Source organism: Acipenser ruthenus, chromosome 28 (genome assembly GCF_902713425.1).
Source record: "Acipenser ruthenus chromosome 28, fAciRut3.2 maternal haplotype, whole genome shotgun sequence".
Classification (NCBI taxonomy): domain Eukaryota; kingdom Metazoa; phylum Chordata; class Actinopteri; order Acipenseriformes; family Acipenseridae; genus Acipenser; species Acipenser ruthenus.
In genome coordinates, this window is record NC_081216.1 from 9255877 (window position 1) to 9283720 (window position 27844).

The following is a 27844-nucleotide window of genomic DNA, read 5'->3' on the forward strand; positions in this document are numbered from 1 at the left end:
AGGCACCGTTCCGGCAGTCTCAATCGTTTCAGCGGCGTTTTCCCAGTGCGGGGTCCTCCTATCAGGCTGGCGCATCGAGTGTGGACTGTGGCGAGAGAGTGTGGCGCCAGGCAGTTTAACCGGAGAAAACAAAATAACTACGAGTAAAATAAAACATCACACACCGGGAGCAGCAGATTCAAAGGTACGTGGCAGGACAGCACAGTGTCGATAGCAGTAAGGTGAATTCAACTTAAAAGCAGAAACCGCTGCTGTTGACGAATGAAAACACTCTCAGTAACAATAGCATGTGCGTCGTTTGTGAAAAAAAATACATAAAAAAACAACTTAGATGCGGACTGAATTCATCCGATCTGCAGCGCGTCCTTCTTACCTGTGTTTACACCCGCTTCTAATAATTACTGCTGTCCATCTTTCTTATCCGACCTCTGCTCGGTGTTGCTACCTTGGCCAGTCTCACCACGACTAGTAACCTTTTTCAAATACATTTGTAAATAGTAATGTTATAATCTATTGGGCCTGGCTGTATTTATTTTGCCGTGTGATTGCGATTAAAAAACAGTAGCAGTATTCTGTATGAATCTCGCTGATCTGTGAAGACTGATTAAGTTCGGGGCTGTCCGAGGCAATATCGGTGCACAAGGCGTGCATTATATTTATTAACCTTGCTAACCTGGTAATGCAGAACTGGCGGTTACTAGGAGCATCTGTCACGTATATCTAGTTTTGCTTCACCTCTAAACTCTGAAATGGGCCGCACTGCTCTGCAGCAGGAGTCTCGCTGCCTTCCATGTAAAATAATTTTTTGGGGGAAGTAGATCCAGCCCCCCTGTGAAGTGAGCGCAGTGTGCTGAGGATGTTGATTTGTGAGTCCCAGTCTAACCCAGCCCCACTCCCTCCCCAGAGCGCTGCACCATGGAAACGGATCTGTACGACGAGTTCGGGAACTACATCGGGCCGGAGCTGGACTCGGACGAGGAGGATGACCTGGACAGGGACGCCCGTGACGCAGACGAGGTAACGAGGCCGACCGCTCCGGTACCGCCGGTCAGGACCCGGGTCTGACCACTCGCAGGTCAAGGCTACTGGCACACTGACTAGGGCAGAGCGGCACAAACTATTCAGATTGAACTCTCCACAGAAATCAAGTGCTAATAATCAGGCGAGGGCCACTGGGCTAATTTACCATTCAAAGTAAAACAAACAGCTGCTTGGGTTTGTGGTGATCGCTGCTTTTCTTAAGACTCTGTAGAGAACAGAGATCCACACAAACCGCAGCAGCTGTTTCTTCACTCATTTCACTGTGAATGGTAACATCAGCCCAATTCACACCAGCGACCTTGACCTGCGGAGAGATCGGTTTGTGCAGCTCCACTGTGTGGCTCCCAATCTGATTGATTTGTTCCCTTATTTCCCAGGGTGACTGCAGAATTCAGTGTGTTGTGTCATTGTTGTCTCTTCCATTGCCTAAGCCAGTGGTACTCACTGGTGGCTCTTTCAGTCCATTCTAGGACATTGTTCCATCTGTCTGTCTTGTCTGTCTGTGTGTGTGTCTGTCTAGGGATAGAAATAAGGCTCTCATTGTATAGCAGTTTGATTCACTTTTAGGGTTTTACTAAAGAGTTTAATAAGATACACCTAGGCTTGTTACCTGTACACTTTGGCTAATCAAGCTTGTAGTAAAACCCGGGAATGGGTGAAACTGCTATGCAATAGGAGTCTTATTTCTGTCTCTTGTGTCTGTGTGTCTGTCTGTTTGTCTCTCTGTCTGCTTCTGTTTGTCTGTGTGTGTCTGTCTCTTTTTCTCTCTCTGTGTCTGTCTCCGTGTCTCCGTGTGTCTGTGTATGTCTGTCTCTATGTCTATGTGTCTGTCTGTCTGTGTGTTTCTCTCTCTGTCTGTCTGTCTCTCTAGGTCTGTGTGTGTTTGTCTCTCTCTATGTCTATGTCTGTGTGTATGTCCTGGTTGATTTGCACCTGCAGCAGGTTTGACAGGTGGTGTCTGTCACCCCCAGCAGGAGGACGAGGATGAGGAGGAGGAGCCAGTTGATCAGGATGAGGAGCACTCTGGGATGGAGGTGGTGCTGCACGAGGATAAGAAGTACTACCCCACTGCGGAGGAAGTGTACGGGCCAGAGGTGGAGACCATAGTCCAGGAGGAGGACACCCAGCCTCTCACAGGTACCTCCCCACAGCACAGCACCACTCGCCAGGGCTTTCAACTGCATCTCCTGGCGCTTACTAGCACCAGCAACTTTATCACTGCCTGTAAAGGAATGCTAATCCATTTTCCTTTCTTGTACTGCATCACAACGTTCTCACTCATCCCCTTTATAGAAGATTTCTCTCTTCAGATAGCCGACGCTGTCCTGTTTTATTAGTGTGCACACGTGGATGTGTAGCAGGTGCAGTGCAGACAGTGTCCCTCCCTTTGTCTGTGTCGCTGTGTTCTTTAATAGCAGTGTGCTGATCAGTGTCCTGCTGCACTCTCTTCCACAGAGCCCATCATCAAACCAGTCAAGACAAAGAAGTTTACACTGATGGAGCAGGAGCTGCCCAGCACTGTCTACGACATGGAGTGAGTGAGCTACTAAAAAAAGACAAGAATTGATAAATTAAATGACATTACTGAGATGTGTGTGTGTGTGTGTGTGTGTGTGTGTGTGTGTGCGTGCGCGCGCGTGCAGTGGTGTGAGGTGAAGCTGGCTCTGTGTGTGTGTGTGTGTGTGATGGTGAAGCTGGCTCTGTGTGTGTGTGTGTGTGTGTGTGTGTGTGTGTGGGTGTGTGTGTGTGATTGTGAAGCTGGCTGTGTGTGTGTGATGGTAAAGCTGGCTGTGTGATTGCACACTGATTTGATTCCTCGTTGGCCTGCAGGTTTCTCGCTGATCTGATGGACAGTCCGGAGCTGATCAGGAACGTCACCCTCTGTGGACACCTGCACCACGGCAAGGTGAGTGAGGAGACACGTTCAGGCTTCCTGACTGAGGAGACACGTCCAGGCTTGCTGACGGTCTGCTGGTTTACATTATTATTCATGTAAATGTTATCTTGATGATGAAGTACTTTCCTCTTTTGACCGTTGCTCTAGCTTTCTCCAGCTGCTTAAACCCCTGGCATGTGAACCGTAGTGTGCAGAGAGAGTGCGCATGACTGAGCCCTTTCATTAAACACCCCTTGTAAAACAGGCTGCTCTGGTATGGTTAAAGCTAAGCGGTAAAGCAAAGAATAATACTTTGTATTCGTAGCATTCATCAAAATTCAAACTGTTTCTAGTGTATATACCAGGTTATAAATGTACCTGTTAAGCATGAACTGCACACTTGTTATAAAATCAGTTTTTTTTTCTGAAACGTAAATAAAGGCTTGACTGCTGACGGCTGCAAGAAAAGCTGGTTAGTATTCATGTATATGATGCGTAACCAGTGTGTAGGACACCGCGATGCTTCTAGAGTTTGGAAAAGGGTGTGAGGTAATGCTCTGGAAACTCCAGTATTTTGCACACGGCTCCAGTCAGTTTTGAACTGTCCCCATTGTTTCCTCTGCAGACGTGCTTCGTGGATTGCCTGATCGAGCAGACCCACCCAGAGATCAGGAAGAGGGATGACCAGGATGTGAGAGGGGAGGGGAGACAGGGTGGAGAGGGGAGGGGGTTGAGGGTGAGGGTTGGGAAGAGGGGTGATTCTGTTGAATTCCTTAAAGGAGGGCTGCCCGACTGACGGATCTCCAAGTATCCCAAGGTTTGAAATGGGTTCTGTAGTTTTCAGTAGCAGCATGTACAGTGAAAATGCAGCACAGCGATGTTGTGTTTTAAACACACAGCATGTTCTAGAAGCAAAGAACTGAATCGTGGTCTTGTGCGAAATTGCTACTGTTGATTCAGCTCTTGTATTTGGTAGGCGAGATTATTATTTTTGTATGACTGTGAACAGTCTGACTCCTTCAGTCATGAAGGATGAACAACTTGGATCTAAAGGAACAGCAGCTAACCTCTTTCTCATGTGTTGCAGCTCCGCTACACTGACATCCTCTTCACAGAGCAGGAGGTAAGCCGAGACAGACACCTTGAACACGCTTCACCTCCAGCTTACTGAATCCTGATTCAGTGCTTCTAACCATTCATCATGGCTTTCTAAGTAAACGCTCCTGTATTGCAGCAGGACTAGAAGGAAGGCGAGACCTGAAATGCATTTCAGCAAGGCTGTCTGAGGGACATGCATGCAATAATACTGTTGGCATCTATTGCTGTAGCTTTACAGCATTATTGTCATTTCAAGCAAGGACTGCCAAAGCCACCCAATCAGGCTCTGCCACTGTCCTGTCTGCCAGCGTGCAGCTGTGTGCTGAAAGCCTTGGAGACCCAGTCTGGTTAACCGAGAGTCTTTCAATGCATTCTCTTGTGAGGCCTCTTGCACAAAAAACAAAAAAATGCCATTGATTGGACAAAAAAAAAAAAACTATTGAAGAAACAGCTGCTTGAGTTCGTGCTGATAGTTGCTCCCTGTGGAGGCCAAGAAAAGGGGAGTGCTTTTTGGGGAGCAGCAGTCCGCACACATCCAAGAAGAGACTTCAACTTTGTGTGACCCGTCAGTGTTGCATGTAGATTCAAAATGTTAATAACCAGTCTCATGAGCGCAGCGCTCAGCGAGATCTGAACACGCACCTGAGTGTGGTAACATTGGGCATTGGAAATGCAGCTTTAGATGTTTAAGGAAGCAGCTGGGAGCTGTGCTGAAGTTGTGTTCCCTGTGGTTGTGTCTCCTCAGAGGGGGGTTGGGATCAAGAGCACCCCGGTGACCATGGTGCTGCCGGACTCCAGAGACAAGTCCTACCTTTTCAACATCATGGACACACCAGGTACCGCCTCGTGCTGCCCGGGGAGGGGGAGCATTGCTCCTACAGCCGTGGTTAGTGTGCTCGCCCTGCGCGGAGTGTGACTGTCCTCATGCTTGTTTTCAGGTCATGTGAACTTCTCTGATGAAGTGACCTCTGGGATCAGGATCTCCGATGGCATCGTGCTCTTTATTGATGCGGCCGAGGGGGTGAGTTTAAAGTAATGGTTTGGGGTAAATATGACGCTTCTTAGAAAATTTTAAAGACTTCAATCATGTCCCTCCTGAATAGATTCAGTCCTTTCAACCTGTCTTTGTTGCTCAGTCCTTTAAATCCTGGGATTAGCTCGATTTTATACAAATGCAATTTAGAGCAACTTCTGAATGGGTCTACGCTGGGTCTACGTTGGGACTAATGAAACATATGTAATGCAATACAAACAGTACCAGGCATGGAAATAAGACTCCCATTGCATAGGAGTTTGACCCATTCCTGGCTTTACTATGAGTTTTTAATAAGACTGACCTGAGCTTGTTACCTATACACACTGTGGCAGTCAAGCTCGTATAAAACCTGGAATGGTTGAAACTGGTAATGCAATCAAAGTCTTATTTTCATCCCTGGAACGATGCATGCCTCTAGATTTGGTTTTCCTGATTCATTGCTACCCATTTACTCCGGTGTGAGCCTCTCTCCCTGTCCCTCTCCCTGCTCCAGGTGATGCTGAACACGGAGCGGCTGATTAAGCACGCTGTGCAGGAGCGTCTGGCTGTCACCATCTGCATCAACAAGATCGACCGGCTCATGGTGGAGCTGAAACTGCCGCCCACCGACGCCTACTACAAACTGCGGCACATCGTGGACGAGGTCAACAGCCTGCTCAGGTACCCCTCGTATAGCGCCTTCCACACCCTGGAACCCGACAGCCCAGGTACCCCTCGTATAGCGCCTTCCACACCCTGGAACCCGACAGCCCAGGTACCCCTCGTATAGCGCCTTCCACACCCTGGAACCCGACAGCCCAGGTACCCCTCGTATAGCGCCTTCCACACCCCGGAACCCGACAGCCCAGGTACCCCTCGTATAGCGCCTTCCACACCCCGGAACCCTACAGCCCAGGTACCCCTCGTATAGCGCCTTCCACACCCCGGAACCCTACAGCCCAGGTACCCCTCATATAGCGCCTCTCACACCCCGGAACCCTACAGCCCAGGTACCCCTCGTATAGCGCCTTCCACACCCTAGAACCCTACAGCCCAGGTACCCCTCGTATAGTACCCCTCGTATAGCACCTCTCACACCCTGGGACCGTGCCCCCTATTCCAGGGGGAAAGCATGGCGCTTATGAATGTCTCTGAACCCACCAGTTACAATGTCTTTCTCCATGAGCTAACTGCTTCAATTCCATTCCAGCAACTGGCTTTCAACAGCTTTAGCTCTCAGCACAGTTTCTATGTAAAGAAATACTAAATGAGACTAAAATGAAAAAGTGAAAAAGTCTAAAAGTCTGCCGTTGAATTTGTCATTGAGCATGTCTTAATTCTCCCTCTCTTGCTCTCTCTCTCCCTCCCTCTCTCGCTCTCTCTCTCCCTCCCCCTCTTTCTCTCTCTATCTCTCGCTCTCTCTCTCGTTCTCTCGCTCTCTCTGTCTGTCTCTCTCTATCCCTCCCCCTCTCTCTTGCTGTCTCACTCTCTCTCTCTCCCTCCCCCGCTCTCTCGCTCTCGCTGTCTCCCTCCCCCTCTGTCTCTCTCTCTCTCCCCCTCTCTCAGCATGTACTCTACGGATGAGAATCTGATCGTGTCTCCCTTGCTGGGGAACGTGTGCTTCTCCAGCTCCCAGTACAGCATCTGCTTCACGCTGGGCTCCTTCGCCAAGATCTACTCCGATACCTACGGTGAGCTCCACACAGTCTTCCACCTGTTGTAATCAGCATGCAAGGAGATCTAGTTTGAGGAAATATTGCTGTATCAAAATCCCAAGTCTCCCGTGGTGTGCCGTGCAGTAACCTGAAATCTAGTCTCCTGAAACCAAGTTCCAGAAAGTGGCTCCGCAATCCCTCAGCTTGAGGCCAGTCAAGGTGCTGACGAAATGTGGGCTTAATGGGGAGCTGATCTTCCTGCCGAAGAGACAGAGAATCTCTTTGAACAAGTTGATAGAATTTCTTTCTTTCTTTCTTTATTTCTTTATTTGTATTTTTTTTATAGTTCTTATTTTAGTCAATCTATGAAACTGTTTACCCATTATGGATGTTATTTATTTGTTTTCTTCTATTCAAACTGTTTTGATATAAGTTTAAAAAGAAAAAAAGTTGGTTTGTAGTTTACTGCGCATGGTGGTCTTAATATTGAACACAGGGGTGGTCCTAAAGTCGAAGGTCACTTTACATTGCCATCAATAGGAGCAAGTCAAGACCTTCATTGTCTTTTACTGGGGTGTGCCTGTCCTGTTATTTCAACACCTACTTTCCTTCCTTCCTTTCAAGGTGATATCAGCTACAATGAATTTGCTAAGAGGCTCTGGGGAGACATCTACTTCAACCCCAAAACGTAAGCCCTGCGCTCCTTGCTGATTGACTTCACTGGAATTCGAGTAGGGTTTGGTGAACTCTGCATGAGATCTTCCCACTGAAGAGCCCTCAGTTACTTAATTTCACCAATTATTGGCTTAATTAGTCAAGATTAACAGGTGTTCCAGATCTTTAGCCACGATGATGGAAAGAGTACTAGAAATCCTGCAGGACTGGGGCTCTCCAGGACCAGGGTTGGAGGTCCCTGCTCTACAGTATTCATTTAGTATCCTCTATGTACGCAATGAAGGGGTCGTTGCTGTCAGGTTTATTATTATGCGAATGTGTGTGTTTGTTCATTTCTGATTTCTCGTGGTGTTCTCCTCTGCAGGAGAAAGTTCACCAAAAAGGCTCCAAACAGCAACTCCCAGCGCAGCTTCGTGGAGTTTGTCCTGGAGCCGCTGTACAAGATCCTGGCCCAGGTGAGAATCGCACAGGAGGAGGTGGGGGGAGAGCTTACTAGTGCTTCTCTGAGACAGTACCTGTCGGTGCCAGCAGGTGGGGCTCCTGTACACCTCACTTGAATGGACTTCAATCCATGCATCTGAAAGCTCCCTGATTTTTATTGTTCAATTCTGGGACCCTCAACCTGAACCCTGTTTGGGTCTGATGCCTGCTTGACCTGTTTATTATCTGCACTGTCTCATACAGTGAGTCTGTCTGTGATTCTACTTGATCTGGGGGTGCATTTAGTTAGGTGTTTAAATGCGTTTAGTTACGTGTGTTACGTGTGTTCTCCTCTGCAGGCACTGTGTGGCAATACAGGAGCAGCAGGCTATATAATTACATAATATCTGCTGCAATAGCAGTAGGACACTTTACTGTGTTTTTAATTCTTGCTGATATTCAAGTAAAACATCCAGCAGCTCAATTGACCCGTAGCTGTGAATAATCCAACTCCTGATTACCAGGGGTAAGGCAGGCATGAGGGCACATGGGGCCCATTAGACTAAATGCATTCAAGTAAAACCAACAAGCGAGGAACTAGGAGGGGTTCAAAAATGGGGTCCCAGTGATTTTAAATTAGAGACGAGCGCATGTATTTTAAAACCCGGTAATAACCTCTCTGTCTCTGTCTGTCTCTCTCTGTCGCCCCCTGCAGGTGGTGGGTGACGTTGACACCTCCCTCCCTCGGGTGCTGGATGAGCTGGGGATCCACCTGACCAAGGAGGAGCTCAAACTGAACATCCGCCCGCTGCTGCGCCTTGTCTGCAAGAAGTTCTTCGGGGAGTTCACAGGTGCGCAGCGATTCAGCAATGGAGCTGGACTAGTGACCACTCGTCTGTACTGCCCTCCTCCACTCTCCTGAATAGCCTATTTACATGCAAGCAAAGACAACTCCCTCCCCTCCCCCATTGCATGTCAGTGTGAGCCGTTCCAGTATTTCCTGTGCTCTTCGACACACTGTTACCTGTACGCTGTGCTGGGTAGCTGACTGAGTCCCAGGTGAAACCTGGAATGGCTCGGACTGATCTGCAATTGCAGTGTTCTTCCCAGCCCATCTGTGAATGTCCAGCCTGCAGAGTAACCTTATCCTCCTGGTGCAGCATCTGCTCAGAGCGTCGGTGGTGAGCCTGCTGTCCACCAGTTTGTTTAAGTGTTGTTGAGCCTGCCTTGGAGGAATCTCAAAGCATGGTGAGGTCTCTGTGCCCCATGCAGTTCCAGGGGTTACAGTGAAGGGGTGCTGGAGTGACCCCTCTGTGTCATAATGTCACATCAGCAGCAATGTTGCCATTAATACTCTTTTAACAATCCTTTATCTTTTTAATACAAGCTTGATTAACCACAGAGTAAGTAACAAGCTCAGGTGTGTCTTACTAAACTCTTAGTAAAACCAGGAATGGATCAAACGGCTGTGCAATGGGAGTCTTCTTTCCATCCCTGCATAACCCCATTTTGAATGTTTAATAAAGGCTTTCCTGGCTTTTCCTCCTGTGTTGCTTGCAGACTAGCAGTATGACTCTGCTTATTGGTTGCTGGCTGTAGTGAAAGAGGAGACGGAATCTGGTTTTAATGTTTCTGCTGTCTCATGACAATCTGAACTCTGTTGCCCCAAAGACCTTGTGCTGAAAATATCCTGATTTTGTTTTTTTGGCTTTTCTTTTTTTGTAGGTTTTGTGGACATGTGTGTGCAACATATCCCTTCTCCACAAGATGGCGCTAAGAACAAGATTGAGCACTCGTACAATGGGGGCCTGGACTCTGATTTGGGGGAGGCCATGGCAGAGTGTGACCCTGACGTGAGTTTCTATTCTATTGGCCCTAAAATAACCTGCAGTGAGTACACAACAGTGCTAAAAAGAGCTGGCTTGAGCATTTGATTTTCAATTGGTGGATCCATTTTTAAACAGACATAAGCTGATATACAAATATCTGCTGATCTTGCCGTAGCATGCAGTACCAATTGATTGAATGTACATAGTGTCCATTGTAAGCAAATGTCCTCCTGGTTCTGTCCCAGTCCTAGTCCAATCACACTTGCACAGCGTTCTTCCAGCCCAGGGCGCTTCACAAAAAGGGTTCCTGCAAAGCTGAATGTAAAGCTTTCAGTCTAACCTTTATTCCATCTGCACTCATGATTTCTGAGGGCAGAGAACTCTAATGCTGCAGAGCTTGGACTCTAAAAACCATGGCATTGAAGTGTAGGGACTGCGAAGAGATCACCATGGGCTAGTGAAAGACTACAGCCAATCAAAAACATTTCCAGCACATTCTATTTTGCCTTGAGCATCGTCTCGCAGGGCAGGTTACCAGCTGACCACAACTGCGGCACTAACTGTAGCCACCTGAACTGTCTTTGTATCACAGGCCTTGTATTGGATGGAAGTGGCGTCCCATTAAAATTACCTCTATTTAATTATTAATGACACAGTCCAGGGTGCTGTGTGAGATCCACGGTCTAGGGTGCTGTGTGAGATCTCTCTGACCTCTCGATTGCGGAATGGGTATTGGCTTCAATCGAGGGTAGACTGAGTTTACACACGTCTCGTTTGGAGAATGTGGCGTTTGCCTGCTTATCCTGTGATAAGCAAACCCTGCCTATATCAAGGGTTAAAGCCGAGGCATGTTCGAGTTTTATTATATAAAGCTACTCGGGTGCGTTTAATGCTCTCTTCTGGTTAAGATTTAACCTGCAATTCTGCGCAATCACCACAGCTGACATGCATGTTTCTAATGGCATCTCTGCACAGCCTTGGTGCTTTTTTATTTGCCACGACCCCACTGATCAGTTTGCATCATAGAGCAGCCGATAGCATATTCTATATAGAAGGGGTGTTGTGAGGCAGCGGAGGTGTGTAACCTGTGTGTGTGTGTGTGTGCGCGCAGGGCCCGCTGATGTGCCACACCACTAAGATGTACAGCACAGAGGACGGGGTGCAGTTCCATGCCTTTGGGAGGGTGCTGAGCGGCACTATTCACGCGGGGCAGCCCGTCAAGGTGCTGGGGGAGAACTACACCCTGGAGGACGAGGAGGACTCGCAGATCTGCACCATCGGCCGCCTCTGGATCTCCGTGGCCAGGTGAGAGGGGAGCTGCAATCCCAATCGCATTGTATTTACAAGCTGTGTATTCCAGCATTCTCTCAGAGCTCCATTCAAGCTCAGAGGAAGAGCTGTGATCCCAATCGCATTGTATTTACAAGCTGTGTATTCCAACATTCTCTCAGCTCCGTGCCAGGTGTGATTCAGGAGACATGAACTGCTTCAGTGCCACATTGTTTTAACCCTCCGCTGCATCAGTAATCAAGACCCCTTGCTTTCAGACAGTGTCTTTATATATATCGCAAACAGATTCTCTCAACTGAGTTCGCTTGCAGGTGCTGTCTAGTACAAATGAACCAGATTTCCTTGCTGTGCATGAGAGAGGTGTTAGAGAATGTAGTTTTAATGCTGGTGAGCTGTTGCGCAGGGAGCGAGTGCAGAGCTGGTGTTAAGTTTTCTGAAGGTGTGCCGTCTCTGTCTCAGGTACCAGATCGAAGTGAACAGGGTGCCCGCTGGCAACTGGGTGCTGATCGAGGGATGCGACCAGCCCATCGTCAAGACTGCCACCATCACAGAGCCGCGGGGCAACGAGGAGGTGGGTACCATAGGGCTCAATATTGGAACAAAGATTGATAAAATGCTATCCTCCCTGATAGCTGCTTGAACAGCTTTAATCAGTAACCCTGCAGACTCACGTTTGACTTGTGCTGTGATGAGAAGTGTGATCAGTTAGTTCAAAGTCTGACTTTCACCTGCCTGATCATTTCAATAATACAGCTGTGGCCAAAAGTTTTGCATTACCTACAATTTTAGGATTGAGACATAATTTAATTTAAAAAAAAAACAAAAAACAAAAAAACTATATGAACATAATTTTATTTAACATCATATAGTCAAAGAAACTAGAAAATGATATTGCAAAAGTCTACCGGAAGCCATAACAGTAAAGCATTTCATGTTAGATTTTGAAGTGTTGTTAAGTATGTGGGAAAACTACAAAGAGGTATGTAATTCAGTATGTTAACGTACCATTATTCAGCAGATTTCATTCGATTTTTATGAAGCAAAATGACTTAATTATATAGTTAATAACAAAAAGTAGGAATTATAACTTGAACAAATCAAAACATTTTAATTTACTTTACTTTTAAAAATAAAAACCAAACGTGCTGCTTCAGACTCCACTCCGTCAGGTGGGACACGGGTCACGTCGTTTAGAATGTTGCCATGGCAAACGCCTTTGTTTCTTGTCAAGTCGGTCACTTCGCGCACAATTTACAACAGAGTAGTTGTTTGTTAAAAAAAAAAAATTGAACAAAAAATGCTGCCAAAGAAAGTTGAAGTTCAACAGACCTTCACTGGTGTTTTTAAACGTAAAAGTGAGGAAGTAGGGGAATGCCAATCAAAAAAAACTAACTAGACACAGAAAATCGTCTGAACGAAAACCCTGCTATTGTTTTACCTTCAACGTCAAGTGAGCCAAAGCCCAGAGAGGAGACTGAGACTGCTGAAGTGGTGGGTAAGCCTGCTATTGAGACTGGAACTCAACAATACCATGCTGTGTGGTCAAAAATGCAATATGACAAGTTCAGAAGAAAAAACAATTGGCTGTTTGCTTCAGACGGCAAACTTGGGTGTACAGTAAGTGTCATGAACATTTCCTATTGCATTCTGCAAGAGGTGTCAATATCTCTTTAAACTGGGCTGCGTGTGAAATATCCTCTTATGGAAAGAATAAAGAGACTGAGCTCTCCTCCATTCGCAAAAAACTAAGCAAACATAAAAAGTCCTCCGCTCACATTGAAGCTGAAAAAATTAAAATCATGGCTAAAAAAGAGACCCTTCTCAATCTGAATGCTAAAAGTGAAGAAGCAGCATTTGAAACGACCGCTTGTGTAATCCGCACAGCTTGCAGCATCGCCAAAACAAATCATCCACTGTGAGACCATGAGAGCCTCACTGACCTACAGCAAGTCAGTGGGATAGACATGGGGCGATAGTTAGCCTACTGTTACTGTTTTTGATTCCGTTCCAACCTAACAAAATATTTTTAAATCAAACTAAAGTGGTCTAATTGTATTTTCTATTGTAGCTTTTAGTATTAATGTGATTCAAATGTTAAGTCTTCAGTCCACGTAATTTAACAGTGTTCTACATTAAAAGGGGGGAGGGTGGGGGGTGTCAACAGTACAGTAACAGTAAGAAATTAAAGTTACTTTCACCACTGGTTTCAAGCCCTGATGATGAGCAGGTCCAGACTGCAGTTATGGTTTATATATATACTGTATATCTGAGGGTGCAGGCATCTGTGCTGGGAGCTGTGCCTTCCCCTGTAGTAACTCTGTCTCTCTCTCTCTCCTCTCTCTCTCTCTATCCTTCTGCCTGTTGCTGTTCAGGCTCAGATCTTTAGGCCCCTGAAGTTCAACACTGCCTCTGTGATTAAGATCGCTGTGGAGCCTGTCAACCCTTCCGAGCTCCCCAAGATGCTGGACGGCCTGAGGAAGGTCAACAAGAGCTACCCCTCTCTCACCACCAAGGTACCTGCAGCAGCACACTCAGGCTGGCTCTGTGCCCCGTCGCCACTGTGTGTCTGTCTCAGTCAGAGGCTCTGCTATGTGTTTGAAAGTAGTCCTGGGTCCCTAGTGGAGTGTGGAGAGCAGAGAGTGAGTCCTTGCAGGTTAAAATCCCTGGGACACAGAGTTAAATGTCTCGGCTGCCGATTGTTCAGTTATTTGGATAGAGCTCTCCACAGGCGAGGGTCGTTGGTGTCGATCGGGCTGATTTGCCATTCAAAATGAAATGAAAAAAACAGATGCTGGGGTTTGTGTGGATCGCTGTTCTCTGTCTTAAGAAAAGCAGCGATCATCACAAACCCAAGCAGCAGTTTCTTCACTCCTGTCGCTCTGAATCAGCTCGATCGATGAGCCTCACCTGATTGTCATCCTGGAGTGCGTTCAGTAGGCAGAACGCTCCAGAGCGTTACGCGGTGCTTTCTATTGAACGACCCGCACGCCGAGAGAGCGCTTCGTAACGTCAGCTAACATTCTGAGGAGCTGAATAGGGGAGCGTTTTAACATTCTGAGGAGCTGACTCGGGGAGCGTTTTAACATTCTGAGGAGCTGACTCGGGGAGCGTTTAACATTCTGAGGAGCTGACTCGGGGAGCGTTTTAACATTCTGAGGAGCTGACTCGGGGAGCGTTTAACATTCTGAGGAGCTGACTCGGGGAGCGTTTTAACATTCTGAGGAGCTGACTCGGGGAGTGTTTAACATTCTTAAGAGCTGACTCGGGGAGCGTTTTAACATTCTGAGGAGCTGACTCGGGGAGCGTTTAACATTCTGAGGAACTGACTCGGGGAGCGTTTAACATTCTGAGGAGCTGACTCGGGGAGCGTTTAACATTCTGAGGAGCTGACTCAGGGAGCGTTTTAACATTCTGAGGAGCTGACTCGGGGAGTGTTTAACATTCTTAAGAGCTGACTCGGGGAGCGTTTTAACATTCTGAGGAGCTGACTCGGGGAGCGTTTAACATTCTGAGGAGCTGACTCGGGGAGCGTTTAACATTCTGAGGAGCTGACTCGGAGCGTTTTAACATTCTGAGGAGCTGACTCGGGGAGTGTTTAACATTCTTAAGAGCTGACTCGGGGAGCGTTTTAACATTCTGAGGAGCTGACGGGGAGCGTTTTAACATTCTGAGGAGCTGACTCGGGGAGCGTTTTAACATTCTGAGGAGCTGACTTGGGGAGCGTTTAACATGCTGAGGAGCTGACTCGGAGCGTTTAACATTCTGAGGAGCTGACTCGGGGAGCGTTTAACATTCTTAAGAGCTGACTCGGGGAGCGTTTAACATTCTGAGGAGCTGACTCGGGGGCATTTTAACATGCTGAGGAGCTGACTCAGGGAGCGTTTCAAAATGGCGGAGGTACAATACCAGTGTGGTGACTGGGGTGTAATTTCCCTACAACTTGGACTTTTTGACCAACATATTTGTATGCATTCTTTTTCGTAAAAAAAAATAATCTGAGAGTTTATTTAAATTAACAGCATAATTACTTGACTTTTTCCTTTTAAATGAAGTGAATCTGCAGCATCGCATGCAACATTCGAAACGCTCAGCCTTACATTAAGGAATATTTTTTTAACTACATTTAAAAAGAAATAATGGACGAATAGCGCCGTGTTAAAGGTGAACTATAGGTAACGCCATTTCTGTGAGATTAGGCTTCACAGTGCATCTCAGCTGAAAAAGCACAGCAGTATAGGCTACACAGAAAACTGAAAACTTGAAACCCTTTTTTGTCGTGGCAGAAAGGGGACGTCAGAATACGAGAACTTTACTAAAATTAGGTACTTTTGCAGTGTTTACATTTCTGTCTAACCAAGAGCACATTAAACAAAATGATATATACTATGAGACTTAAATCATATTGGAGAGAAAAAAAAAAAAAAAAAAAAACAGTAGTACATTTGTTGTAAGATTTTGCAGGGAACAGAAAAGGCAGCTGCAGGAGCTCATGGAAATGCAGAAGGTTGCAAAACAAAAACTAACTGCTAAAGACGTTCACAGATGTATTCAAAGAATCGTTGAACTAATTTCTTTGGAAAGTTTTTTTTTATTTTTTTTATTTTTCTGTATAAAAATGTTACTGGGTTGAATAATTGTTGAGAATTATTTCAATTTTTGGACAGTTTTTTTAAATTTTATTTTGCTGTAGAACAATACTTACATGTAATAGAAACATCTTCATTGCAAGCGTAAACTGCGGCCACCTGTAAATAAAACTATGCAAAACAAAGAACTTCAACAAAAACACAGAAGTAGGAATATATTGGGATGTATTCTAAGCACAGCATACATGAAAAACTACATCACGTACATATGTGTGTCCATGCTCAAAATTTAATTCACATCAAGAAATCTTGTGCAAAAAAGTGATGTGGAAATGCATGAAAGAATATACACTTAATTAAACCAACATTTATATGCCTAGGCCAATAAATTGGCAATATGGTCTCTCTTGCTTTGTGCTGTGCAATCACCCTCTGCATAGCCTCTCAACGTAGTTTTCAGTCCATACAGGACTCTTGCATGTGTTTGAATTCACTGCCGCCAAAGCCATGGTGTCAGCTCTTGATGCAATAGAGGCATTAAACAGCAGATTTTCTGCACAATCTTCCATAAATGTGCTGTGTTTACCACCATCTTGCAAGCTGTCTGTTCGTAACACACCGTTCAGTAAGAGCTAACTTAGGTAACAAGCAACCCGGCAGAGCGCGCTGCCTGCTGAGCGCAGCCCTGGCTTCTGTGGAGAGCTCCATCCCAACAGTGACCCCTGCTGGTCAGAGTACAGGAAGTGTTGCTGCCATGAGAAATGTAAGGGTTTCATAAGCTGAAACTTTATACACCTTTACAACGAGCTGGCTCCCAGTTAAAACAACTGCTCTGCTACTTTGTGTGGCAGAGATGGGCAAGTCCAGTCCAGGTTTAACAGGGAATGGAATACTGTACTGCTTTAGGACCTGCTGTGTGGGTTGAATTGGTTTGTTTAAGCAATTAAGAACAAAGACCTGGACTGGAGAGGAGAGAGATGGTTTGCTTCACTGTGGTTCGGCTGCTTGACTCCGCGCTGCTGCTGTTTCAGGTGGAGGAGTCGGGGGAGCATGTGATCCTGGGCACTGGGGAGCTCTACCTGGACTGTGTGATGCACGACCTCCGCAAGATGTACTCTGAGATCGACATCAAGGTAAGAGACACGCGTCCCCACCACCCCGCACACAGACACGCGTCCCAGCCACCCTGCACAAAGTCCAGCAGCAGGGACAGGAACAAGACTGACTCCCAGTGCACAGCGGTTTGATCAGTCCCTGGTTTTACTAGGAGTTTAATAAGACACGCCTGAGCTTGTTCCCTTTACACACTGGATCTACTGAAGCTTGTGGCAAAACCTGGAATGGGTGAAACTGCTGTGCAATAGGAGTCTTATTCCCATCCCTGCAGCAGACTTATTTCACGTGGAAGTTTCAGTTCAAAGTAAATCGAACACCAGTTCACAGTGTGGTCTGTGGAAGGTAGCGTGGGGCTGAGAGAATGGGAAGCAGGACTGGGAAAGACAAATAAAGCAGCAATTCATCCTTGCCAACAAATTTCAAATGTAGCCAGAATTGTACTTGTAGGGAAGGCACTTTTATATGCAAATGTGAGGAAGCTCGGCTACCATATTGGATATAAGATGATGTCTGTGTACTGTGTCACGCTCACGTTTCTGATAGCTCTAATTCTGTACTTGCAGTCGTGACGTGTAAATAGTATCATTGTATATCTCCATACTTATTACTGCAGCAAAGTCTTTTGGGGGGGAGGGGAAAGGAACTTTAAAAGTTTTCATTTTGTTTCTAAGGATAAAACTATCAAACTAGACAACGTTTTAGCTGGTTCCTTCGTCCGTACTCTGAAACGTTTGTCTGCTTGACTTGGGAGTCAGGCCCTCGCCCCCTCATTCCCCTCTGGTTTGTGCTGTGCTTGGTGCGACTCCAGGCTGAACTGCAGGTTCCCTGATTCCCCTCTGGTTTGTGCTGTGCTTGGTGTGACTCCAGGCTGAACTGCAGGTTTGTGTTTCTTTTTTCTCTTGAACAGGTGGCGGACCCTGTGGTGACATTCTGCGAGACAGTGGTAGAGACATCCTCCCTCAAGTGTTTCGCTGAGACCCCCAACAAGAAGTGAGTCCCTCTCATCATGCCTTTATTCCTGAAACTCTTCCCAATCGGCCCCCAGTACTTGTTTGCTGTAAACTCTTAGCTTCAGCCATCGTTCCCTAAACGCGAGTAATTGATGTCGGCGTGTCTCCACACAGAAACAAGATCACCATGATTGCAGAGCCTCTGGAGAAAGGGCTGGCTGAGGACATCGAGAACGAAGTGGTCCAGATCACGTGGAACAGGTAAACGTGGCGGTGGTGGCAATGCGGCGATTGAAACACTCTGAATCTCTTCCCTCTACCAGCCTTTTACAAACGCCACACCCGGTTTAAATACAGCTTTTTAAAACCGTTTAATATCCATTCCTAAATCTGTTGGCTATAAATCTTACTTCCTCATTTATGAAAAAGTAAGCCTGCTGATTGCTTGCTGTTCTTTGTATTGCCAAGCTGCTGTACAGTGTCTGCAGTCTCTGTTCCTACACTATGATGTTTGGAAGTCCCGTCTCTATTGCTCTTGTGCTGATGATTCCCCTCTCCCTCTCTCCCTGTTCCAGGAAGAAGCTGGGAGAATTCTTCCAGACGAAGTATGACTGGGATCTGCTAGCGGCTCGTTCGATCTGGGCCTTCGGACCTGACACCACGGGTCCCAATATTTTGGTTGATGACACGCTACCTTCAGAGGTGAGTGAGAGAGCAGACCCAAACAACCCAGCCGGGTCAACGGCGAGCGCTCTGATTTTGTGTGGGTGCGGCGAGCGCTCTGCTCTCATTGTGTGGGTGTGGCGAGCGCTCTGCTTTCATTGTGTGGGTGCGGCGAGCGCTCTGCTCTCATTGTAGGGGTGCGGCGAGCGCTCTGCTCTCATTGTAGGGGTGCGGCGAGCGCTCTGCTCTCATTGTAGGGGTGCGGCAAGCGCTCTGCTCTCATTGTAGGGGTGCGGCGAGCGCTCTGCTCTCATTGTGTGGGTGCGGCGAACGCTCTGCTCTCATTGTGTGGGTGTGGCGAGCGCTCTGCTCTCATTGTAGGGGTGTGGCGAGCGCTCTGCTCTCATTGTAGGGGTGTGGCGAGCGCTCTGTTCTCATTGTAGGGGTGTGGCGAATGCTCTTCCTTCATTGCGGGGGTGCTCCTCATGTTCTTCCACTGTTCAAGGACCCGTGGCGGGATACACATTGCACCTCTTAGCACTGGAGTTATTAGCAATTCGATATTCACAAACACTAAGAGAAGACTCGGTGACAAAGGGTTAGACTAGCAGTCTTTCTCGTGTCTTAATATAAAAAAAAAAAAGAGAGAGACATTGAAAAAGGACTTGAGTCATGGAATTTAGGTTTTTTTAGTATTTCTAAATTCAGCAACAAGTGTTATAGTTATGGTTAATTCTGTACAATAGACAGCGCGTTCAATTCCATTCAGTCTGTGTCTGAATAGCGGACCAGATACTTCTACACACGGCTCAACGTGAACACCTGTCTGCTGTTTCATCAGACAACAACAACCAGATGTCAGTTTTGACAGAGTTCAGGCATTACATTAAACTACAGGGCTGGGCAGAGCCTACTGTGTACCCTCTTCACCCATTCCAGGTTTTAATACAAGCTTGACGAGCCACAGTGCACAGGCAACCAGCTCACATGTGTCTATTAAACTCCTAGTAAAACCTGGAATGGATCAAACTGCAATGCAAGGAGAGCCCTGAACTGCTACAGAATACCGGCGCTGTCGCTCCATGGTACTCATGCTGTCTGTGTTCCTCCCTGTGCAGGTGGACAAGGCCCTGCTGGGCTCCGTGAAGGACAGCATTGTGCAGGGCTTCCAGTGGGGAACCAGAGAGGGGCCGCTGTGTGACGAGCGTGAGTCAAACACCCCCCCATCTCTCACTGTGCCAACACCACAGATCTGTTATATGAAACTCAACATGCATAAGCTGTGCCACATTCTGTGACATCAGTCCATTTGAGATGCTGGGGGGGGACCTCTGTACCCCGGAACCTTTTTATTTTATTTTTGGAAATCCTTACTTTTGAACCCGGTTATATCTTGAGAACAAATCAGTCTCCTTGTTTAAAAAAAAAAAACAGTGTATTTCCCTTCTCTTCTCTGAATAGTTTTATATAAAAGTACAACTAATAATTCAATTGTTCTCCATCCCAAGTTAGTGTACAGGTGATAATCTCTCAGGTGCCCTGCATGGATTGATTGGTTGGTTGGTTGGTTGGTTTTTGTTAACCCCGTGTCTCTGCTCGCCCTTCCTGCAGCGATCCGCAATGTGAAGTTTAAGATCCTGGACGCTGTGATCGCTCAGGAACCGCTGCACAGAGGAGGAGGGCAGGTCATCCCCACAGCCCGCAGAGTTGTGTACTCTGCTTTCCTCATGGTGAGAGGCTGAGCCACCGCTTGACAGGGAGGCGAAGCTGCGCTTTCCAGTCCTGGGCTTTCCTCCAGCACTGTTCTGAAGTGTCTGGTTTGAAGTCATTAAAACCTCCATCCAGACCCGGAAATACAACTATGAGCAAAAGTGTTGCATCCTCCTATATATAGAATGCTCATTTTGCTTCATAAAGTCGAATGAAACCTGCTGAATAATGTTACATTAACATATTGAATTACACACCGCTTTGTAGTTTTTCCATATACTTAATGAACAACTGGCAAATTGAAAAATTTGACATTTTGAAGTCTAACACTACTATTATGGCTTCCGGTAGACTTTTGCAATATCATTTAGCAGTTTCTTTGATTACAAGATGTTAAATAAAATATCTGAATTATGTTCATGTACTTCTACTGTGTATGCCGGCCTGGAAGTGAGCATCGGATTCACTTGTGTGTTTCTGTGACTCGCTGATACTCCTGAACAATCCTGTAGAAATCTTCCAAGTGGAATGATCCATGTGGCGTGCCACGTTGCTCAGTCTGCATGTCCCTCTGCCTGTCTATGTTTGCTGTGTTGTGTTGTTTCACAGAGCCCCTTCTCCTCTCCCTCCCCAGTGTGTGTGTGTCTGCATGTCCCTCTGCCTGTCTATGTTTGCTGTGTTGTGTTGTTTCACAGAGCCCCTTCTCCTCGTCTCTTCTCTCCCCTCCCTCCCCAGGGTGTCTGTGTGTCTCTCTGCCTGTCTGTGTTGTTTCAGAGCCCCTTCTCTCCTCTCTCTCCCCAGGCCACCCCTCGTCTGATGGAGCCCTACTACTTTGTGGAGGTCCAGGCTCCGGCTGACTGTGTCTCTGCTGTCTACACCGTGCTGGCTCGCAGGAGGTACTTGCATCCATTGATTTACTGGCTGTACAACACAGCAGAGATGACTTTTAGCAGTACTGTAGATGATTCTGTCTATGTTCATGCATAACATGAAGATCAGCAGAACAAAGCACCACAGACCTGCAAGAAGGGTTAGGATGATTTAATACAGCTTAGTGTTAAATTGGGAGATGTCTTCTCATCGGAGGAGTGTCCCAGTCCAGAAGCCCTGGCTTTTATTTTTTTTTTGGCTTTCTAGCCTGGGTGAATTTGTACATTTGTTTCATTTTCTTTAGTTTTGTAAGCAAATCATGTTTCTTTTTTAAATTGTTTTTTGTTTATTAACATGACCCACATCACTTGTCTATATAGGGGTAGTATAGTGCGCTCTGAGCCTTAAAAAAAACAGATTTATCATCGTGAATAGCCCCTTACTGTGAGCACCCCGATTTTGAATAATTACTTCTTCCCTGCTGTGCTGGGGGCAGGTAGGGTGCAGGAGAGAAGCTGGTAAGACTCCCACTGTACTGCAGTTGAAGTCATTTCAGGATGTACTGAGCTGTTCAAATCACACCTGAGCTTCTATCCTGCAGGCCACAGGACCAAGTGGAACTAATTAAAGTGACAGTAATCCTCCAGTCAGCACCTCTGCTTCAATTGCTGAACGTTGCTATGCATTTTTTAAGAACATTCATCTGGTTTGTGTTGCATGACTGCTTCAATTGCAGCTATTTCCTCTCTGGCAATTTTAATATAATCGCTGATTACAGTCCAGCACATAGACATCTAGCTCACTGGCTTAGTTCACTTGCTTTTCCTACTCCCTTGTATTCAGTGATCATTATAGCAGCTTTTCTTAATACAAATAAAAAATTTTAAAAAATTAATTTGGCCAATTATTCAATGCCAACGCTGCATAACATGTAAAAATATAAGCAGTTCTGTTTTATCATTTGCCATACAAAACAAATCGTATTAAATTTGGAAAATGTTGTCTGTTTATAACTGATAAAAATGTACTATTCTCATTAATAACTGTTTTTACTTGGGGGGTCGATTTGATCCACCTGTAACCTGTAGGGATCAGCCACCCTTGGATTGCATTAGAGCATATTCAAGCACTGTGGAGCCTCGTTGGGTTACAGCAGACTCCCATCTGTAATATCTGGGGAATACATCTTAAGAGGTTGATGCAATCCAGGGTGTTGAGTGCTGTAAACCATGCAGCTGGCTTCTCGGAGTGTAGTTTTGATCGTGTGAGCCCCCTATGTGTGTTAAGGGGAGGCCCGTGTCCTCTGTGTGTAACGCTCTCCTGTTTGTCTCCCTGTGTTCAGAGGTCATGTGACCCAGGACGCCCCCATCCCTGGCTCCCCTCTCTACACCATCAAGGCTTTCATCCCAGCCATCGACTCGTTCGGCTTCGAGACAGACCTGCGCACTCACACCCAGGGACAGGCCTTCTCCCTGTCTGTGTTCCACCACTGGCAGGTACGAGACACATGGACACGGTAGATTTCCACAGGGGTCTGGGGGGATCAACACAGTAATTACGCATTGAAGGTTTTATATTGGTAATGTTTGAAGTATGTTTAAACATTACGGGGAAATGGCCTGTCTCCTCAAGGTCAGTTTTTTCCTTCCTTGCGGGGATCATAAGCTTGTTCAATTGATTGATAGAGAATGATTAAATTATTGTCTATACTGGTGCAGCAGCATCTTGCAAACATCACGAGAGGGGAAAGAAGAGCAATAATACCAAAAAAAAAAAAACCATGAACATGACAGTAAACTGTAGCCCCTTTTGCATGCCATGAGTCCAACACTGTGAAAGGGTCCCATTGAGCACTTTGAAGTTGATCTGCCCTTCGTTTGATGGCTGCTGGGTATTTGAAATGCCCAGTGTGCTGAATAAGCTGCAGGCATTAGTCACGCTATCCTAGCAGCACAAAGCAGCTTGAAATCCTTTTTTCTTTTTTTTTGTTTTACACCTCAACATTGAGTTTCTAAATCTTATTGTTTCTTTGCTTGTTGCTTTGCATTTATTCAGTATATATGTGTTGATGTTGCACTGCTTGAAGACAATTTATCCAGCCCTCAGGGTTTAGGTCACCTTCTCTGATGACAGGAAATTCCTGGAAGTTGTGTTTTTTAATGCAGTTATAATGAAGGGGTCTCAATCCTCTGCTGTAAGCGGGCTATCTGCCTCTGCAAGCTGTGTGACTTTATTAGTATTTAATCTTCAAACACACATACTTGGATTATCCTGCGCAGCGTCATGTGTGTGCAGTGTTATTTGACTTGACGTTAATCTGTATGTGATGAGTCAATTTGAAATCGGCAAGTTGAAAAAAAAAAAGTACATGATTCAAACTGGCTAATTTCCTGTGGTGGGTTTTACACTGTCAGCCTTTTCCTCAACACTTACTGCCTTTGGGCTCCACAGTGACCTCCGCCTCCCCCTCCCTGTCCGCTGTTACAATCTCATCATCGTGATCTGATGACCCTCGCCTCCCCCTCCCTGTCCGCTGTTACAATCTCATCATCGTGATCTGATGACCCTCGCCTCCCCCTCCCTGTCCGCTGTTACAATCTCATCATCGTGATCTGATGACCCTCGCCTCCCCCTCCCTGTCCGCTGTTACAATCTCATCATCGTGATCTGATGACCCTCGCCTCCCCCTCCCTGTCCGCTGTTACACAATCTCATCATCGTGATCTGATGACCCTCGCCTCCCCCTCCCTGTCCGCTGTTACAATCTCATCATCGTGATCTGATGACCCTCGCCTCCCCCTCCCTGTCCGCTGTTACAATCTCATCATCGTGATCTGATGACCCTCGCCTCCCCCTCCCTGTCCGCTGTTACAATCTCATCATCGTGATCTGATGACCCTCGCCTCCCCCTCCCTGTCCGCTGTTACAATCTCGCCATCGTGCTCACGTCCTGTCGTTCTCCACAGTTGAGTTGACCTGAACTGACACGCCGTCTTGTTCTGCCTGTGTCTGAATCAATTCCCATCTGTGCCGTGGGTGAAGTGATCCTGAGCAGCAAGCGAGTATCATTTGCAGGCTTTCCTTTGAGTTCTGCCCTCGATGTTTAGTCTGACGCACTGTTACTGTGTGCGGTGCTGGCTGGAGATCTCTAGGGATCAGCTGGGAGTCATCCCAGTGCAAAGGGTGCGTGTGGCTGTGGTTCAGCTGGAGCTAGGAGTGATCTCAGTGATGGAGGACTACAAGTACTAGAATACCTTGTAGTTTATGCAGAATAAATACATTAAAACCGTAGAGCCATGTGGTCACTCTAGGACTGGGACCAAATCCGCCCCTGCCCAGTGACTCGCTCCGCCCCTGCCCAGTGACTCGCTCCGCCCCTGCCCAGTGACTCGCTCTGCACCTGCACAGTGAGCATGATTACCTTGCACGTGGCAGTGGTGATGTGGAATGTGCATTTCATTTTTTTTCATCTTTTTTTCATCTGTCTCTCTGTGTTTCTCTCCCCAGATTGTGCCGGGTGACCCCCTGGATAAGAGCATCGTGATCCGTCCTCTGGAGCCCCAGCCGGCCCCTCACCTGGCCAGGGAGTTCATGATCAAGACCCGTCGGCGCAAGGTACCCTTGCCCTGTAAACCAGCGGCACGCTTGCAGGGACAGCGCAGGCTGCATTTAGTGTCGACAGTCTTTGTTTTGCTGTTGTATTTTATTTCCAGTTTCACTTTGATTTTCACATGCCATATCATGGTTTTTACAGTGCATCAATATGCTACAAATAATGACAAACACATTGAAAACAATCCTGATAAAAGTCAATTTTCTGTCACTCTTTTAGTAAAATGCTGGGCTGTTTTGGTTTACTGTTAAAATGTTTATAGATGCTGTCAGAGACCCCCTGATGTTTCAGGTAAACTAGTCCAAGGTTAGTGCTAATTGGGGTCTTAATCTTAATCTTAATCTTGATATCCCTGAATAGTCATCCCCTCTTAAAAGACAAGCAAGAGATTTTAATAAGCAAGACGCCTCACTAATGTTATCCATTTCCACCCCCGGGGCGCCTGGGTGGGATACCTGTACCACATTACTGCAATACAGTGAGTGGACCCACCATTGAGGAAATCCTTTTAACCCTTTGCGGTCCATTGTCGGACTGGGTCCGACATTGCAATTATTCCTCACAGGTCCTTTGTCGGACTGGGCCCGACATCATTATAGCAATGCAAAAAACGGGTTTCTAGTCGTTTTTTCTCCGGAAAAAGTCGAGAAAACCATTCAATTGCCGAGTGGGAGCACCAGGAGCCGAGACAAGTCGAAAAAAATAAATAAATAAATAAATAAATAAATAAATAAAGGCGTATCTCATGAATAGTCATACATGGTATCAGGTATCAGATAATGGGGCGGTCGTAAGTAAACAAGTTGGCTGACTGAATCAGCGCACAGAAAACACAGACATTTGCAGAGCTTTTTTGAGATGTTATAGTAATAAAATAATGACTTGGATTACATTATTGAGGAGTTTGGTGATAAAAGGAGTGATCCGGAGATGATCGATAGGTATGTACGACTATTATTATTATTATTATTATTTATTTCTTACATAGGTGAACGCTATAGCAAACGAAAGGGTGGGGCGGGGCTGGAGATGCCTAGTGAGTGCTTTGTTGATATGCAGGGCCATTTAAACCCGTTTGACTGTGGAAAAAAATACTTTTAAACAGCACGTCTAAAATTAACTGCGCGTGTGAAAATTAATTAGACCTGACGTGCCTGATGCGCGATTAATAAATGGACCGCAAAGGGTTAAAGGCATACAAATCTACAAACCTTTTAATGCAGTTTGTCAGTTTTGGTACCGGTGGAATATTTGTTTTCCTTTCATTTGAATTTGATTGAAACGTTGTGCCTCTCTCTGCTCTGGCTGAGCACTCGAAAGAAAGAAATGACTTAAAGCTACTTAACAGAAGAGTTGCTTACAGATGGTCAAGGAATGTGGCAGTACTGCAAGAAACGCTTCTGAAATTGAAAAGAAGCAATAGGAATTAGCAATTAGTAATCGAATTAAGCTGCTTTAATTTCCACCAAGTAATAGAGGAGATTAAACTGCGCCTTCGCTGTGTTTAGTGCAGAAGTGCAGTGACCAATGGCTTTTAATTTAGAGGCAGAAATGAATAACGTAATTGGTAGACATTAGTATGTCAAAAAAGATCAAACTGATTCATTTGTAAACAGGACTTTAGTCTCAATAGATACTCTTCTGGCGAAGTAAAAACAAACACAAATTAAATGGAGCAGCATTTATATTTCTCTTTATGTGACGACTTTCCAAAGCGTGATTTACCATTGTCAAGTTCAAAGCCTGTTGTAACGATGCACACAGTAGAGCTATGAGCTCAAAGATCCGCCTGGTTCAGACTTAACAAACACCTACTGTCACAGCTCACTAAATCTAACCAGACAGCCCGGTCAAAGCAGCGTGTCTGTGGCGATGCTTGGGCAGCGACGCTCGGGCAGTGACAGACATGGTGCAGATACTCCTGAGGGTGAATTGGAAGTGACGGAGCTTCAGCAATAACGAAAAAACACACCCACAATGTACGGGGCAGGTCCACCGAGACTTCGTATTCATTATAATGAAAACCCAAATACAGAAATATATCTACAAATATTCAAAATAAAGGAATCATTATTTTTAAGTTTGAAAGCATATTCCTAAGATTATGAAAAACAAGTACAGCATACATAGGCAACATGATACAGCAGCTATACACGCTAAGAACGACCGTGACGTGTCGGTGTACGTGGTCTGAAAACGGTGTGCACCAAACCATCTGGTGGGCGACTGTTTTTACCCACTATGCACTCGCACGCTGTGCATCCCCAACAAATGACCAAAACAGCAGCAACCATTTGACTAATTATCAACAGGGCAGTGCAGCGCAGAACGTTTCAGTGGAAAACGATGTAATCCCTGTGCCCGGGGGTTTGGATGGTCGACGCCACGGCCGGAGCAGCCACCCCCCACCCCCGAGGTCGCTGACGGGCTGCTGTGTTTGTCTCCGCAGGGTCTCAGCGAGGACGTCAGCATCAGCAAGTTCTTCGATGATCCCATGTTGTTGGAGCTGGCCAAGCAGGACGTGGTGCTCAACTATCCCATGTAGCCGGGGAGCCTGGGAGCCGGAGCCCCCAGCAGGGAACCGCTTCACTGGAGGGAGGGGTCTGCTAACTGAAGCATTCAGACCAAGAACAGCTGTATCCTGGAATACCTGGGCACCTGGGCACAAGCCACCCTGCAGCTTTTGGGCTGTATTTTTACAGTCCTAATCCCATTGACTCCAATGTTAATAGGCCTTCAACATTAAGGCCGCCCCACTATTTTTTTTAAAGTTCTTGAAACAACATCCCAAGCTCCCATTACGTGATTCGTAGGTGTAGTACTGGCCGACATCCACCAGGTGGTGCATAGACAAAAAGAAGCTCTCTTTGAACACAGCTTAATACGATCTCAGCTGCATGGTGTTTCATCCAAGCGATTTCAGCTGTCATACTCTGCATGTTTCCGTCCGTGCGCTCTTCCCAATTTCAGGAACAGCTGTGAAGGAACTTTTGGTCTCTGGTTTTATAAACCTGAACTGAGATGCAGGACGTGTGTAACCCACGTCTCGTTCTCTCTCACCTGGTTAAGGATATTTGTTTTCCTTCAGTTTGCTTTGAACTCTTATTGTCTTTCACAAAGTGGTAATAAAGTTTTTTTTTTATATTGCTGTCAAATGTGTATGAAACCTCAGTAGATTGTATTCCACTTAAGGAATGGAGCATGCTGCACAGGAGCAAATCTTCATAAAGATCCTATAGCTGGTACACAGAAGCAGAACTGACAAGGAAAATAAATATCCTGCCACAAGGCACAGAGAAAGTCTGGTAATGTCTTGTTTAGGAGACATACCCAGGAACATTGGTAACCGAGCTCAGCGGATGTTTTTGTACATTTTTTACGACATGAATGTTTAAATTCATACAATAAAAGGCTTTGCTGGAATTTCCAAATAAAAA

General features: G+C 46.2%; 1 protein-coding gene across 3 annotated transcripts; it reads left to right on the forward strand.

The window, feature by feature from the left end:
* Positions 1 to 22: 22 nt before the first annotated feature.
* LOC117435100 (116 kDa U5 small nuclear ribonucleoprotein component) lies at positions 23 to 27844 on the forward strand. 3 transcript variants are annotated; one of them, XM_059002922.1, is made up of 28 exons: positions 23 to 221; positions 905 to 1017; positions 2013 to 2178; positions 2497 to 2575; positions 2872 to 2947; positions 3543 to 3608; positions 4005 to 4040; positions 4761 to 4851; positions 4954 to 5036; positions 5545 to 5711; positions 6597 to 6721; positions 7310 to 7373; positions 7725 to 7815; positions 8496 to 8631; positions 9506 to 9633; positions 10721 to 10914; positions 11359 to 11470; positions 13272 to 13412; positions 16517 to 16618; positions 17509 to 17591; positions 17726 to 17812; positions 18127 to 18253; positions 19333 to 19420; positions 19826 to 19944; positions 20726 to 20820; positions 22137 to 22290; positions 24302 to 24409; positions 26857 to 27844. In XM_059002922.1, exons 2-28 carry the CDS (start codon positions 916 to 918, stop codon positions 26950 to 26952), a joined length of 2916 nt encoding a protein of 971 aa, XP_058858905.1. In that variant the 5' UTR covers positions 23 to 221; positions 905 to 915; the 3' UTR covers positions 26953 to 27844. The 3 variants fall into 3 exon arrangements, with proteins under 3 accessions (XP_058858905.1, XP_033913934.1, XP_033913935.1); XM_034058043.3 differs by having other exon boundaries at positions 23 to 184; XM_034058044.3 differs by having other exon boundaries at positions 23 to 184; positions 2016 to 2178.